At 35.9% G+C, this 12,283-nt stretch overlaps 3 protein-coding genes across 7 annotated transcripts; 1 reads left to right on the forward strand and 2 right to left on the reverse strand.

Annotated features, from left to right (window-relative positions):
* The first annotated feature begins 1,047 nt into the window (after positions 1 to 1,047).
* On the forward strand, positions 1,048 to 5,111 carry LOC6576566 (glycoprotein-N-acetylgalactosamine 3-beta-galactosyltransferase 1). Of its 3 annotated transcripts, none has more exons than XM_044008850.1 (5): positions 1,048 to 1,249; positions 3,043 to 3,590; positions 3,658 to 3,754; positions 4,525 to 4,737; positions 4,804 to 5,111. In XM_044008850.1, exons 2-5 carry the CDS (start codon positions 3,109 to 3,111, stop codon positions 4,915 to 4,917), a joined length of 906 nt encoding a protein of 301 aa, XP_043864785.1. In that variant the 5' UTR covers positions 1,048 to 1,249; positions 3,043 to 3,108; the 3' UTR covers positions 4,918 to 5,111. The 3 variants fall into 3 exon arrangements, with proteins under 3 accessions (XP_043864785.1, XP_032585084.1, XP_002002555.2); XM_032729193.2 differs by having other exon boundaries at positions 1,049 to 1,245; XM_002002519.4 differs by lacking the exon at positions 1,048 to 1,249 and adding an exon at positions 1,313 to 1,356.
* Positions 4,386 to 7,082, reverse strand: LOC6576567 (glycoprotein-N-acetylgalactosamine 3-beta-galactosyltransferase 1). Of its 3 annotated transcripts, none has more exons than XM_002002520.4 (5): positions 6,266 to 7,082; positions 5,355 to 6,206; positions 5,129 to 5,294; positions 4,802 to 5,064; positions 4,386 to 4,746 (listed from the first exon to the last, which is right to left on the reverse strand). In XM_002002520.4, the coding sequence occupies exons 1-3, from the start codon at positions 7,004 to 7,006 to the stop codon at positions 5,142 to 5,144; spliced, it is 1,746 nt and encodes a 581-aa protein (XP_002002556.2). In that variant the 5' UTR covers positions 7,007 to 7,082; the 3' UTR covers positions 4,386 to 4,746; positions 4,802 to 5,064; positions 5,129 to 5,141. The 3 variants fall into 3 exon arrangements, with proteins under 3 accessions (XP_002002556.2, XP_032585083.1, XP_032585082.1); XM_032729192.2 differs by having other exon boundaries at positions 4,802 to 5,052; positions 5,121 to 5,294; XM_032729191.2 differs by having other exon boundaries at positions 5,121 to 5,294.
* Positions 7,083 to 9,485: 2,403 nt separating this feature from the next.
* Positions 9,486 to 11,029, reverse strand: LOC6576568 (glycoprotein-N-acetylgalactosamine 3-beta-galactosyltransferase 1). Its single transcript, XM_002002521.4, has 3 exons — positions 10,930 to 11,029; positions 9,994 to 10,871; positions 9,486 to 9,931 (listed from the first exon to the last, which is right to left on the reverse strand). The coding sequence occupies exons 1-3, from the start codon at positions 10,961 to 10,963 to the stop codon at positions 9,668 to 9,670; spliced, it is 1,176 nt and encodes a 391-aa protein (XP_002002557.2). The 5' UTR covers positions 10,964 to 11,029; the 3' UTR covers positions 9,486 to 9,667.
* Between the last annotated feature and the right edge of the window lie 1,254 nt (positions 11,030 to 12,283).

Raw genomic sequence — 12,283 nt, forward strand, 5'->3', positions numbered from 1 at the left:
GACGTACGATCTTCATGAAACTTTCAGATTATGATTATGACATGGATATGCATGTAATTGCTAAAGCACAAGTCTCTAGTTATTGAAATACGCTTTTTACAAAAGTGAGGGTGAGGGGGTGAATTTAAGGGTGGGGGGTAAATTTTAACAAAAACCGAAATTGTATAAATTGCATATAAGCATACATTAAAAATTTGGAGACTCTAGCAATAAAGGTGTAGAAGATATAATTTTCTAACTGGTTTTCGATAAGGTTTTTTATCGATAAAAAAAGATCGGGATGAGTTATCGATTTTTAATGATAAACTTGATATGCGCGCTGTAATTACGAACATTTAAAAAAAAATTTGAAGTCTCTAGCTCTTATATCTTCTGAAATCGACGCGTTCATACATACGGACAGACGGACAGACGGACGGACGGACAGACGGACAGACGGACAGACAGACGGACAGGGCCAAATCAACTCAGCTCGTCGCCCTGATCAAGAATATATATACTTTGTGGGGTCTACCACGCCTCCTTCTCCCTGTTACATACATTTCAACAAAACCATTATACCCTGATTTCCCATTGAAAATGGGTTCAGGGTATAATAACTGAAATGAAATGAAATAAATATATCAAATACTATTAATTAAAAATTAAACATAACTTTAATTTAATTACCTAATAAAATAACTGAATAAATAAAAAAAACATTAGTTACTTTAATATGAAAGACATGTGATTTGAATTAAATATTAATTTAAATTATAAAATATACTAATATTATTTTAATAAATTTCATATACCTATAATTCAAACCTTATTTTAATATAAATTAAATTATTAAATATTAAAATTATATTTAAACTTTAAATTAATTATTAAAATTAAATTTAAAATTTGATTTAATATTTTAAAACTTTTATTTCCGTAACGCATTTCGGGCTATTTTGAACTCCAAGTTCCACTGTGCATATGAGCCATGGCTCACTCTTACTCCCACTCAGACTGTCATCACTTGCATAGCTGCACATCTCTAAACTTTAACATTATGGTCACACTGGTTCGCAAATCAAGTGTCGTTTGGATCGTAGCGCGCACGTACCAAATAACAAAAACAAAAACACATAAAGAAACTGAAACTTAAGCAGAGAGAGAGAAAAAAAAACACATCGCAAGTCTGTCAACGGTCGTCAAGGCGTTAAGTCGACGTCGCGCTGTGCCGTGTTGTTTATATATGCTAGCGACATTTATGTTGTTTGTATTTATTTTTGTTTTATACACATACAAGCATATATTCTTTACGTGTGGGTGTGTGTGTGTGTGTTTGCTGCGGCGACTCGACGAGTAAATAAACAAAACGAAACGGTACGAACGTCGCATAATTGAACGCGCGCACTCCCCCACCCCCTTGCTTGATCGGTCCCTCGCTCTTTCTTTCCCGCTCGCACACATGTACGTTGCTCTGTGGCAGAGGAGCCAGCGATTTGTGACGGTGGCCTACAGTTAAACCGAATGAAAAATCAGAAGAAGAAGAAGAATAAGACGCAAACCGGCAAACAGCTAGCAAAAGTTTAACAATTTAGCAATTGCAAATCGAATTGTGCCAACGAAGGAAAACAAAAACAATTAAATAAAGAGGTGCAACAGGCAGCGTGTGTGAAGCGGACCTGGCCTGAAGGTCAACCGCATCTTACAAGTTTTTTTTTTTTTTTTTTTTTTTTTTTTTTTTTTTTTTTTTTTTTTTTTGTTTATTAAAGTTGTTTTTTTTTTTGGCTTTTGCCTTTACCGGCTGCTGCGTCAGTGCACAAGAATGTGTTAATTTGGTATTTCAACAATCACAACAACAACAATAACATAGGCCGCAACAACAACGTCCAAATGTCGGCATCTACATAAACATATACATTGTTGTATTTGCATAAAAAGCTTAACAAAACAGAAAATATAAAAAAAAACTAGAAAAAAATACAGCTTTAAGCCGACTTCACAATACCCTTTGCCAGTGTTGCAAGGAGCTTTAAGAGTGCTCTAGTGACTGTAAAACTATGTGGTGTGACGGAATCTAAAACTGGAACGCTGTGCGCTGTGCACTGTGACTCTGAAACTGTGGTTAACGGCGACTAATAGTTAATATGACTCTAAAACCGTATTGGTATTTGTAGTCAATGACTCTTAAATTGTGACAAGTTACTCTCTGAAACTTCGAAGTGATATTTTGTTTTTTTTAATGATGAATCAGAAAATCAGTGCAATTCTCAATCAGTGGCTTTAGCACCCCGAAGAGTTAATGCTTAACAGAGAAATGTTACTGGAACTCTTAAACAATAAAGTTTTGTTATGCATTTTTGTTGTGACTCTAAAACTGTGAACATTGTTGTTACTAACACTGCGTATTAATTTAAAAATATATATGTATAAATATCTAAATAAAAAGAATCATCAAAAGCCAATTCAATAGTGTGTATTAATTAAAAAAAATAATAATAATAATAAATAAATAATTAAAAATAATAAGAGAAATATATAAATAAAATACAGCTCAGTAGCTTCTTGCAAAACGTAATAAAATTATTTATTATTTGTTAAATAGAATAAAGGCAACATTTTAAATAACTCTAGAACTGTAATCTGAGACCTGTGACTTTAAACTGTAAATTGTGTAGATGAATTGGACCTTGGGAGCATAGAAATTGTTGAAATAAATAAAGTTAAATTTTGAAAGCAATGAATCTAAAACTGTTGTTGTAAATTTTAAACATCATAGATTTAAAATATAATAATAATAATGTAAGCCCTTTAAAAAATCGTTTTGAATGAATGGCTCTGAAATTGTTACTCTAAAGCAATGACTGTACAACTATGCTTTCTAAAGTGACTTTCTAACTGCGCCCGACCAACTACTGTACATAACTAAGGCAACACACTCTCCCTCTCTCGTTCTCTCTGTCAACCTCAAACTGTCTATCTCTTTCACTTTTTTTGTCTCCCTCTCGCTCTCACTTTCTCTCTCTTTCTTTTGTTCTTACCTTTTCTTTCTTTCTTGATAAACAGAGTACAGACGAGCGTTAACAAAAGGGCAGCACACCGTTAGCCAAGCAAGAAAGAGAACAAAGCAAAATGTACAAACATGTCGTTAAGCAGCAAGAGCAGCGATTGCATCTGCTGCTGATGCTGCTGTTGGGTCTCATCTTTGGCGGCTGCATCTCGCGTCTGCTGCAGCTGGCACGGCGCGAATTCTCCAGCAATGGCAGCGCCTCAACTGATGCCAGCAGCAACGGACAGACTGCACATACCCTGTACCGCTGGAGGATGCCCTCCGATCACAATGGGAGCCAGCGGATACTCTGCATGGTGACGGTGCGACCGGTGGGTAAGAAGCGACAGGTGCACATTGAGAACACCTGGGGCAAGCGATGCCACAAGCTGCTCATCCTAAATGGCAACAAGAATCAGCAACCCAACAACAGCAGCCGCAGCAGCAGCACCACCAGGTGGAGCAGCAGCAGTATCTCTTGGGGTCGCACTCGGGAATATCTGCATCATGTCTATACGCATTATCATGGGCAATACGACTGGTTCCTCATGGTGACCGATGAAACGTATGTAAATGCCATCGAGCGGTCTGCCCATTTCTAATGATAAACTCTTGGCATATTTCCCTTTTAGCTATGTGATCATGGAGAATCTGCAACATTTGCTGATCGACTACTCGCCCGAACTCCCCATCTACTTTGACAGCTTTACTTATACGCAAAAGGAAAATGTGAGTGGTTAAATACAAATAACTAAAGCTAGTCATGAATATAGTTAAAACTGAAAGTGCGATTATTATCGGTATTATTGGTCAAGCATCAATTAAGGATCATGAGAACTAGAAACATTTTAGAAATATACAGAATTCTAAAACGATTGAAACAATAGCTTGCTTTGGGTCTCAGGGTATTTAGGGTATTAGTTAGAAACTCCAGACTAAAACAATAACTGCCTTAACTGACACAGATACTTAATATTAAGTATTAGAAAAAAATTATTTATTCCTGCATTCATGCAATTGCAATTAGCACACCATAGAAATACAAAAAATAAGAGTATAGGTTAATTTTTACCCTCACTACTCAGATACTTCTTTGTGGGCTTATAATAATTAGTTAAATAATAATTTATTGGAGAGAAAATAAAAAGGAAAAAAAAGACACCCTAAAAAAAATAAACAAATTTATAACTAAGTGGCTGGGCCAAATCATTTTGTAGGGATAATTTCATTTTGTGACATGTAAAAAAGAAATTTGGCGATAGTTGCGATAGTCTATTGTCTACCACTTCGATATTGGTTCGATAATTGGCAGGGGAAATTAAAGATTACATATTGTATAAAAAATTATACATATTCGAAATAGTTTTAGAAATTATATAATATACGAAAAATTAACCTTGAACAATTAATGTATATTTCAATTTGGAATTTGCTGCCCACTAAAATTTGTTTCAAAATAAAATGTCTTATACTAAAATTTCCTATTCCTTATCCAACAGCATACGAGAGGTGGCTCAGGTGGGAATTTGTTTAGCAGAGAGGCGCTGCATCGATTTGTGACTCTGGGCCATGGTAATAGCACCATTTGCAGCAGTCACAATTATGGCCTTAAGCATGTGGAGATTGCGCGCTGCTTTCGAAATGTGGGCGTGACTCTTGGCAGCAGCAGCGATGCGCACGGACTGCCGCTGTTCGTGAACAAACTTGTGAATGTAGGTCAACTAAAATGCATCAAATTAATATTCAAATATCTATACGAATTTCTCATGCACTTACAGATTACACTCGGCTGCTGCTCAAAGTCGGCCATAACATTTAACTGTGTGACTATTAAATGTTTTTATGTCATGGAATATATGGTTTATAAACTACGTCCGTTTGGCTTGAGTTGAACGTATGGAAATTTCGGAAATGGTCATCTCAAGTAAAGGACTGCATCAAACTATGCCAAAGACATAGCCTCATTTAAAGTTGTCTGGATTACATTACATATATAGTATACACTGTGAAACTCCCTCTAGAAATAGCTAATAGAATATCTGTAAAAATTGATACAAGTAAACTCCATTAGCTTTTCTTTTTGAAATGTATGCACCTTCACACCTTCCACATCTAGCTAAATTCCATTCAGTCTACGATTGGCAAGCGGCTCATGACCCAGTATAATGCCATATGGACGCATTTGATATAGAAAATATTCAAATATATACATCTGATAGTAGACCACATAGTGTATGGCAATGATGTAGGATGAGCAGCATTCAATGCCCTATAATAATGGATTTATTATATAAAAATAATACAATACGAATATGATTACAGCGCATACCTCCTTGAATACGAAGTAGACATAATAATAAAGCCAATACTGTTTATCTATGATGCCCGGTACGAGCATTTTGGGCAATCCAACTGGCAGAAAACGATAGCGTCTAAATTTATCTCTCGAATCGCCGGCAGTTACATTCAAATTGTGTAAGCAAACGCCCATTTCGTAGTCCTCGGTGCCAATTGAGTTGGGATTGCATCGGTTTTTATAGATTCCATTTTCAACCAGGCGTCGCACTGCCTCCCTGCTAAGGACATAACCAGCACCGCCAGACATATACGTGGGTCCTCTGTGCTCCGCCTGGAAATTGCAGCCAAAGTAAATGGGCTCATCGGCATCATGGTCAAACAGCATAAAGCGCATATTTTCCAGAATGGCATAGGTATCGTCATCCACTTTATAGAACCAATCTGCCTCGTCCAAATGGTGAGTGTAGACATGCCTAAAGGCCGCCTTCGTCTTGCCCCACAGATGCTTATAGTCCTCGGTGACATTCAAGGCTATGGTATAAGCTTCCTCAAAGCCCCGCTGCTTCGGCGTCTGAGTGCTGAACACGATCAGCTTGTTGCAGTGCCTCGCCCAGGTCTTGCGTATGGTGCGCACAACTTGCTCGTATTTATGTGGATAGCTGAACACCATGCAGAGAATGCGTACCTCTCTGTAGAGCCGTGTTTTAACTTTATCATTGACGGGCAGCGCAGGCTGCTGCATAACAGATCCTGCAGGCAGGGCGGGCATGCCGTTGACATGGCCATACGGACGCAAATGGTAGAGCATGAACTCCAGAACATAAATCTGATTCACATCGACATATGGTAGAATTATAGGCATTTTCATGCTGCTATCGAAGCCCTGTGCAATCAGAGAAATGAATAAAATAAATTAGAAATATGTACACCAGATTTACTCACCTGTCCGGAGTATACGGCGCGATAGATTAATGGCCAGTTCCAAAAGTAACAACGCAGCGTAAAGGGCAGAATCTCTGCGGGCACCTGAAATGGAAAGAGCTGTTCGTTGGGGCCCTGCTCCATGTTGGCAAGGTAATCATCATTCGATACTCTCAACATCTCTTGCAGTGCACTGCGACTGAATATGTAATCTGTGGTGTTCTTCAAGCTGACGTGGGCATACGGATAGGCCGCATGGTAGGCGCTGAAATAGATCATTCGTTCGGGCCGATAGCTGGCCAGTTTATAACGCAAATTCTCCATGATCACATAGCTATCCACGTGCACGTGCAGCAGCCAATCCAAGTCCTCATACTGTGTCCTGGCAATGCGTCGATATGCCTTGTTCACATTGGACACGTCGCTGATGTGCATTCGATTGCAGCGAGTGCCCCACGTCTTAAGGATGTGTTTGGCCTTGAGGCGCTCACGATCGTTAGTTAGGTGGAGCAGACAGTGGATGCGGACCTTATGATAGAGCTCATTGGCAATGCTGTGATTGTCCCACTTCTCGGTCCGATTGCCCACATTGACGTCTCGAATGTTCTCTTTGTAGGGCGGCTGCAGGTAGTCCTGTATGGCAATGCGCCTACTACTGAATATAAATAGGTAAAATTCGACGAAAGCGAAAAAAATTAAGCCCCAAATAAGAAATGAAAAGAACGTAGGGCCCAAAATGCGCTTTAGACGTTCCAGCAACATTTCTAAATTTAGTTTTAGCGCATTTTAAATCAGTTATTTTCCCGTGCTGCCAGACTGGTTAAATGAGCTCAAGTTACTCGTTCACTGGTTCCGAGAGTCATCAAATGAGCACAGCGCTGCCAGATTGCTGAATTGACTTTGGTTTGAAATTATTGCGCTGCCACAAATATTTTACTATACGAATATCTTAACTGATCTATAGCTGCTGTATCGCAATGTATTAAAGAAAAAGTGAGTAAAAATAATAGAATTTACAAGACTTACATCTAATAAGCATAGCAGCGAACTAAAGACTTTTGTTAATTTATTAAAGCTAAACCGTTATATATTTTGGGAAACTTGTTTCTGATTAGAACTAGTGCCAACTGAACTAGTGTGTTCTCGTTGTGATCGTCGTGAGCGCGTTTATTAGTTGCGGCTCTTTTGTCTACTGCGCGCCAAGAAAGTAACAAAAGTAAAAGTGCATCCAATATAAACAAAACTCCTGTAGTTGGTAGTGCTCGAATTCAATTTACCTCAAAACCTGCGTAAAGCTCTAATTTCATCATTCTACTCTTCATGTCCACACATTTGACCGGCGTAAACACACATTACCGGCGCACACACACATGCATACGCGTACGCACACGCAAAAGCGCATGATCTGCTGCGCAATTTATGCTGCGGCTGCGCTTAGGATGGCTGTGTTATGGTTCTGCAAAGGGAAATAAATAAATTGAATAATTATTCATTTATATAATATTACAGATATATTAATATAACACATGCAATTGGCTAATGCAATGCCACTGGATTTGATCGTCTTGACGTTATAAAGTGCGCATTTGCGAAGTGAAGTGAGATAACAATTATACATAGAACAAAAACAAATATCAGTGAATGGTGCAAATGTAAGTTGTGATATATTTGAAATATGATTATAAAAAATAACAATTATATATTTGTGTTTAATAGGTAATTGAAATTAAAATGTTTTATTTAATTATTCTTTTCATTATTTTTTCCTGTTTTCAATTTTAATTAATTTAATGTTAAAATTTGAAAGTTTTAAAATTTAATTTATATTAACTTTTTGTAAATTAATTGTTTTACTCATTATTGTTTTTTTGAGTACACAAAATGTTCAATTTTATTATTAATCTTATTACTTATTACTTATTTTACACATATTTTTTTAATTTCATTTTTTTTTTTTTTTTTTTTTTTTTTTTTACAGATTTTGAAAATGTTAAAATCAAAAGTTCAATTAAGTTTAGTTTATATCATTTTCGAGGACTTTTTTCTCATTAATATTCTTATCAAGTTTGGTTCGAAATTCATTGCTGGTAAAACTGTCAAACCCATCAATTTGAAACGGTGCTGAATAGAGTTTAATTAATAAAATTGTCACAATCAAGCCCACAACGAGCGTAAAGATTTTATGAAGTGCTAAAAATGTTTATATATAATTCAATAAATCATATTTACTTTTATTATTATCATTTAAATACCTTGTCTTAGCAGCAAACTTGATGTCGTCATTATGAAGTTTTAACTATCACTGAGAATTTGAGAAATATTTCACATATAAAACGAGCTCACAGGTCGAAACACTTGTTTCAACAAAAAGAAAATGGGGTGGTATCTTGTTCAAATTGTTATACTTATTTACGAAAGTGAAATGAGTATATTGCTTTTGTGCAATGTCCGTCCGTCCGTATGAACGGATTTTTTTCGGCGCTTTTGAAGCTAGGGCCTGTGGAACACATGCTCGTGCAATCTTCGATTTATTAACTGTTTAAATTTTCCGGATCCTCCCACTAACGGCGTGGCAAATCGTAAATTGAATTTTCCGATATGTCAGAAATCATATTATTTGAATCATAATATTCAGCTATAAAACTGAAATTTTGAATGTAGATTAGTGTTGGCCACCCAAGTTCAAAAAGTTATGGCGGATATATCTATACTTATTAGGGCCGTGGCAAATCGGGTAAATTAGTATTTTCTAGAGTTTTAAAACTAGAACGCTGAAATTTTGCACGTAATCTAATGTTTCGAATCTATAAAGATCGATAGCAAAATTATATGTGTACGCCCACTAAGGCGTGCTGAGAGATTCTGCTACCTAAATTAAAAATTTTCAACTTGGAATATGTTTTCAATAGGCCTGGTCTGATCATAAATATAAATATACCTTACATCCGATAGCTTAAAAAATTAAAATATGTCAATAGAAAAGAAAAGTTATTATTATAATGATTTAATTTCTCAATTGTTTTTGTTTTTTTTTCTCTAACTAATATGTTTTATTAAAACTCTTTTTACTTGACAAATTGTTAATTTTTCAGTTTTTATAATATTTAAAAATAAGATTTTTAAGTAATTGTTTCACTAATTCTTCTTAATAAAAAAAATGTATCCCTCTAAATTTACAGAGGTTTAATTAATATATGTAGTTGGATATCCAATATAAATACGTTTATCTAAAAAAGTTTACTTAAATGGGTAAGTGATTTTATTTGTTTCTATAATTATATTATACATGGGTTAAGTATTTAAAGAATCCTAAAGCTTAAGTATTATATTTCTCTTTGCTATTCATCATCCTCATGTTTTTGGCTTTTTCGTCGTTCGCAAATTCTTTTCCGTTTTGAGCTCCTTCTCAATGTCGTCTTTGTCTTAGTCTACTTCTCTTGCATCTGGTTCTACTGGCTGTTCAGTTGTATATAATCTGTCATAGTCATCCATAGAATCCTCGTTGCTGTTGGCGGGTTCTTCCTTTGGCGGCGGCATAAACTCACCCACTTTTAGTTTGGCCGGCAATCGCTCTGTCCTCAGCACACCAAATGGTTTCAGGTGATAGATCAGATAGTCCAGCACATACATGAAGTTGGGCGGAACATAGTGAAAAGAAATCGCATTATCCGAACAGCAATCGAGACCCTAAAAGAAAGATGTACATATATATAGGAAAAATGTAATTGTATTCCACGTCTGCAACTCACATCGTCTGTCTTGTAGTAGATATATTTCCAGTACCAAAAATTCGGATCCTTGTAGGGTATTAATATATGCTCCGGCACAAAGGGAAACATGCGACCACGCCCATTCACATCACGAGAATCGCCTGCTGTCACATTCAGATTCTCCATGCATTTGCCAATCTCGATATCCTCGTTGATAACGGTGCCAGGTAGACACATCTTGGGATCGGGTATGCCCTCGACCACAAACCTTCGCAGTGCCTCCTTGCTGAGCACATAGCCAGCACCACCCGACATATATCCCTGCTTAACGAAGGGCTTGAACTTGCAGCCAAAGTGAACGGGCGTCTCTGGACTATAGGGATATAGCATATATCTCAGATTCTCAACTACTGCATAGGTGTCGTCGTCAGCCTTGTAGAACCAATCCGCATCGTTGTAATGATGCTTGTAGACATACTTGAAGGCCTCCTTTACTTTCCTCCACAAATTCGGTCGACCCTCTTCTACGTCCAACTTGACTGTGGGCAGCTCATCATCTGCCGCGGAGCTCATGAATAGCAAAATGTTACAGCGTTTGCCCCAGGTGCGTTTCACGTGGCGCGCCTTCTTCTTATGATTGTTGGGATTGGTCATGACCCAACAGAGCAAACGCACCTCCCTCTTCAACAGATCAGCAAGCGATGTATTGTCGTGTGGATGTTCGTGTTCGATCACACCTAAATTAGGTTTTCCAACATCGGCCGTCGGTTGCTGAATGTGTTGCTCATTGCTGGCCAAAGTATTGATAGATTCGTTATCTTCAGTTATAGTCATAAAAGATATAAGCTCAGCCACACAAAATCCTATTAGCATTCCAATGAGAAGTGTCAGTAAGGAGCGAGTTTTTGGTGGATTTCCTAAAATATTCCTCTTTAAATAATTTGGTATTATTTTATTAAAAGTTGGTTTTATTACCCTCATATAGTATAGAAGATGCAGGCATTTTCATGATATTAAAGCTGGTCTGTATTTTTAGATTAAAATTTTAATGTTCTGTTTAAAAAATTGCATTTTTATAAACTTTTAACATGTTGACCTTTTTTTTATTTTTAACTTGAATAATGTTGAATTTTAAAATTTGTAATTTTTTAAATTTATTTTGTTGTAACTTTTTATAAAATAATTGTTTTACTCACTATTATTTTGTTGAGTACAGAAGATTATTTATATAAATTATTTTATACACATATTTTTTATTTTATTTTTAAAAATATTTTTGTTTATAAGTTTTTGGAAATTTTGAAAGGAAATGTCTTATAAACTAAGTTAATTTATTTATTTCTTTAACGAACGTGCACTGAAGTATTTCACGTTACAGACGCAACTAATCGTGCATAATAAGAGCTATATGAGATGTAGTTCAATAGGCAACCGAATTAATAGACAACAGCTGTGAAAACACCGTGGATCATTCTTTTATGAATGCAGATATCAAATAATGTTTTTATTTTGTAGATATTTACTTTTTAGCTTGCTCTCTGTTCCACACTGTTTTGTTTGAGTATCTGAATACGAATTCACTGTACATATCAACGGAGCATAAAGATAAATTATCATAGTTGAAAAATATCTTAGATAACTCAATGCTATAAATTCTTAGGTTTTGCTTTCAAATAAGTTTAGTCGCTCTGCTCTTCTTATATCATTTTCGGGGACTCTTTTCTCATTAATATCCTTATCAAATTTGGCATTAATTTTGTTTTGTTATTCATTGCTGCTAAAACTGTCAAACACATCAATTTGAAACGGTGCTGAGTAGAGTTTAATTAATAAAATTGTCACAATTAAGCCGACAGCGAGCGTAAAGATTTTACGATGCGCTAAAAATGTTTATTTTTTGTTAAATAAATCATATTTACTTTTATTATTATCACTTGAATACCTTGTCTTTGCAGCAAACTTGATGTCGTCATTATGAACTTTTTTATTTAACATACGAAACATACTTAAAGGCCGAAACCCTTGTTTCAAAAGGATGAAGATATGATCTAAACAGTTGCCAATGCTCGTTTAACTTGTTCAGATTGTATCTTCTTTAGTTCAATGAAGTTGTTCAATTGTTTAGTTCAATTGACTAAACACATTGACTAAACACGAGCCCGAAAACTATGAGACTATTGTCAAAAATCTTAAAATGTTAATTTTAAGTGAACGTCGCATTATCAAGCTAAGAAATATTTGTTTAGGCAATGTCAGAAGGAAAGGGAAAAAGATAATAAGAAGTGAGAGATAATAATAGTGTTAAGAAGAAGGAAAGATTGAGCATATA

The sequence above is a fragment of the Drosophila mojavensis genome, unplaced genomic scaffold, assembly GCF_018153725.1.
Source record: "Drosophila mojavensis isolate 15081-1352.22 unplaced genomic scaffold, ASM1815372v1 contig_36, whole genome shotgun sequence".
In the NCBI taxonomy this organism is placed as follows: Eukaryota; Metazoa; Arthropoda; class Insecta; order Diptera; family Drosophilidae; genus Drosophila; species Drosophila mojavensis.

What these genes read in the sequence shown, in the direction of transcription:
- LOC6576568 (XM_002002521.4), bottom strand. Translation starts at nt 10,963, where the DNA reads ATGAAAATGCCTGCATCTTCTATACTATATGAGG. An exon ending in ATCTTCTATACTATATGAGG is followed by an intron (nt 10,872 to 10,929) that starts GTAATAAAACCA and finishes GGAATATTTTAG; the next exon opens with GAAATCCACCAAAAACTCGC. An exon ending in TCTACTACAAGACAGACGAT is followed by an intron (nt 9,932 to 9,993) that starts GTGAGTTGCAGA and finishes TCTTTCTTTTAG; the next exon opens with GGTCTCGATTGCTGTTCGGA.
- LOC6576567 (XM_002002520.4), bottom strand. Translation starts at nt 7,006, where the DNA reads ATGTTGCTGGAACGTCTAAAGCGCATTTTGGGCCCTACGTTCTTTTCA. An exon ending in GCGCCGTATACTCCGGACAG is followed by an intron (nt 6,207 to 6,265) that starts GTGAGTAAATCT and finishes CTGATTGCACAG; the next exon opens with GGCTTCGATAGCAGCATGAA. An exon ending in TCTACTTCGTATTCAAGGAG is followed by an intron (nt 5,295 to 5,354) that starts GTATGCGCTGTA and finishes CCATTATTATAG; the next exon opens with GGCATTGAATGCTGCTCATC.
- LOC6576566 (XM_044008850.1), top strand. Translation starts at nt 3,109, where the DNA reads ATGTACAAACATGTCGTTAAGCAGCAAGAGCAGCGATTGCATCTGCTG. An exon ending in CTTATACGCAAAAGGAAAAT is followed by an intron (nt 3,755 to 4,524) that starts GTGAGTGGTTAA and finishes CTTATCCAACAG; the next exon opens with CATACGAGAGGTGGCTCAGG. An exon ending in TCGTGAACAAACTTGTGAAT is followed by an intron (nt 4,738 to 4,803) that starts GTAGGTCAACTA and finishes ATGCACTTACAG; the next exon opens with ATTACACTCGGCTGCTGCTC.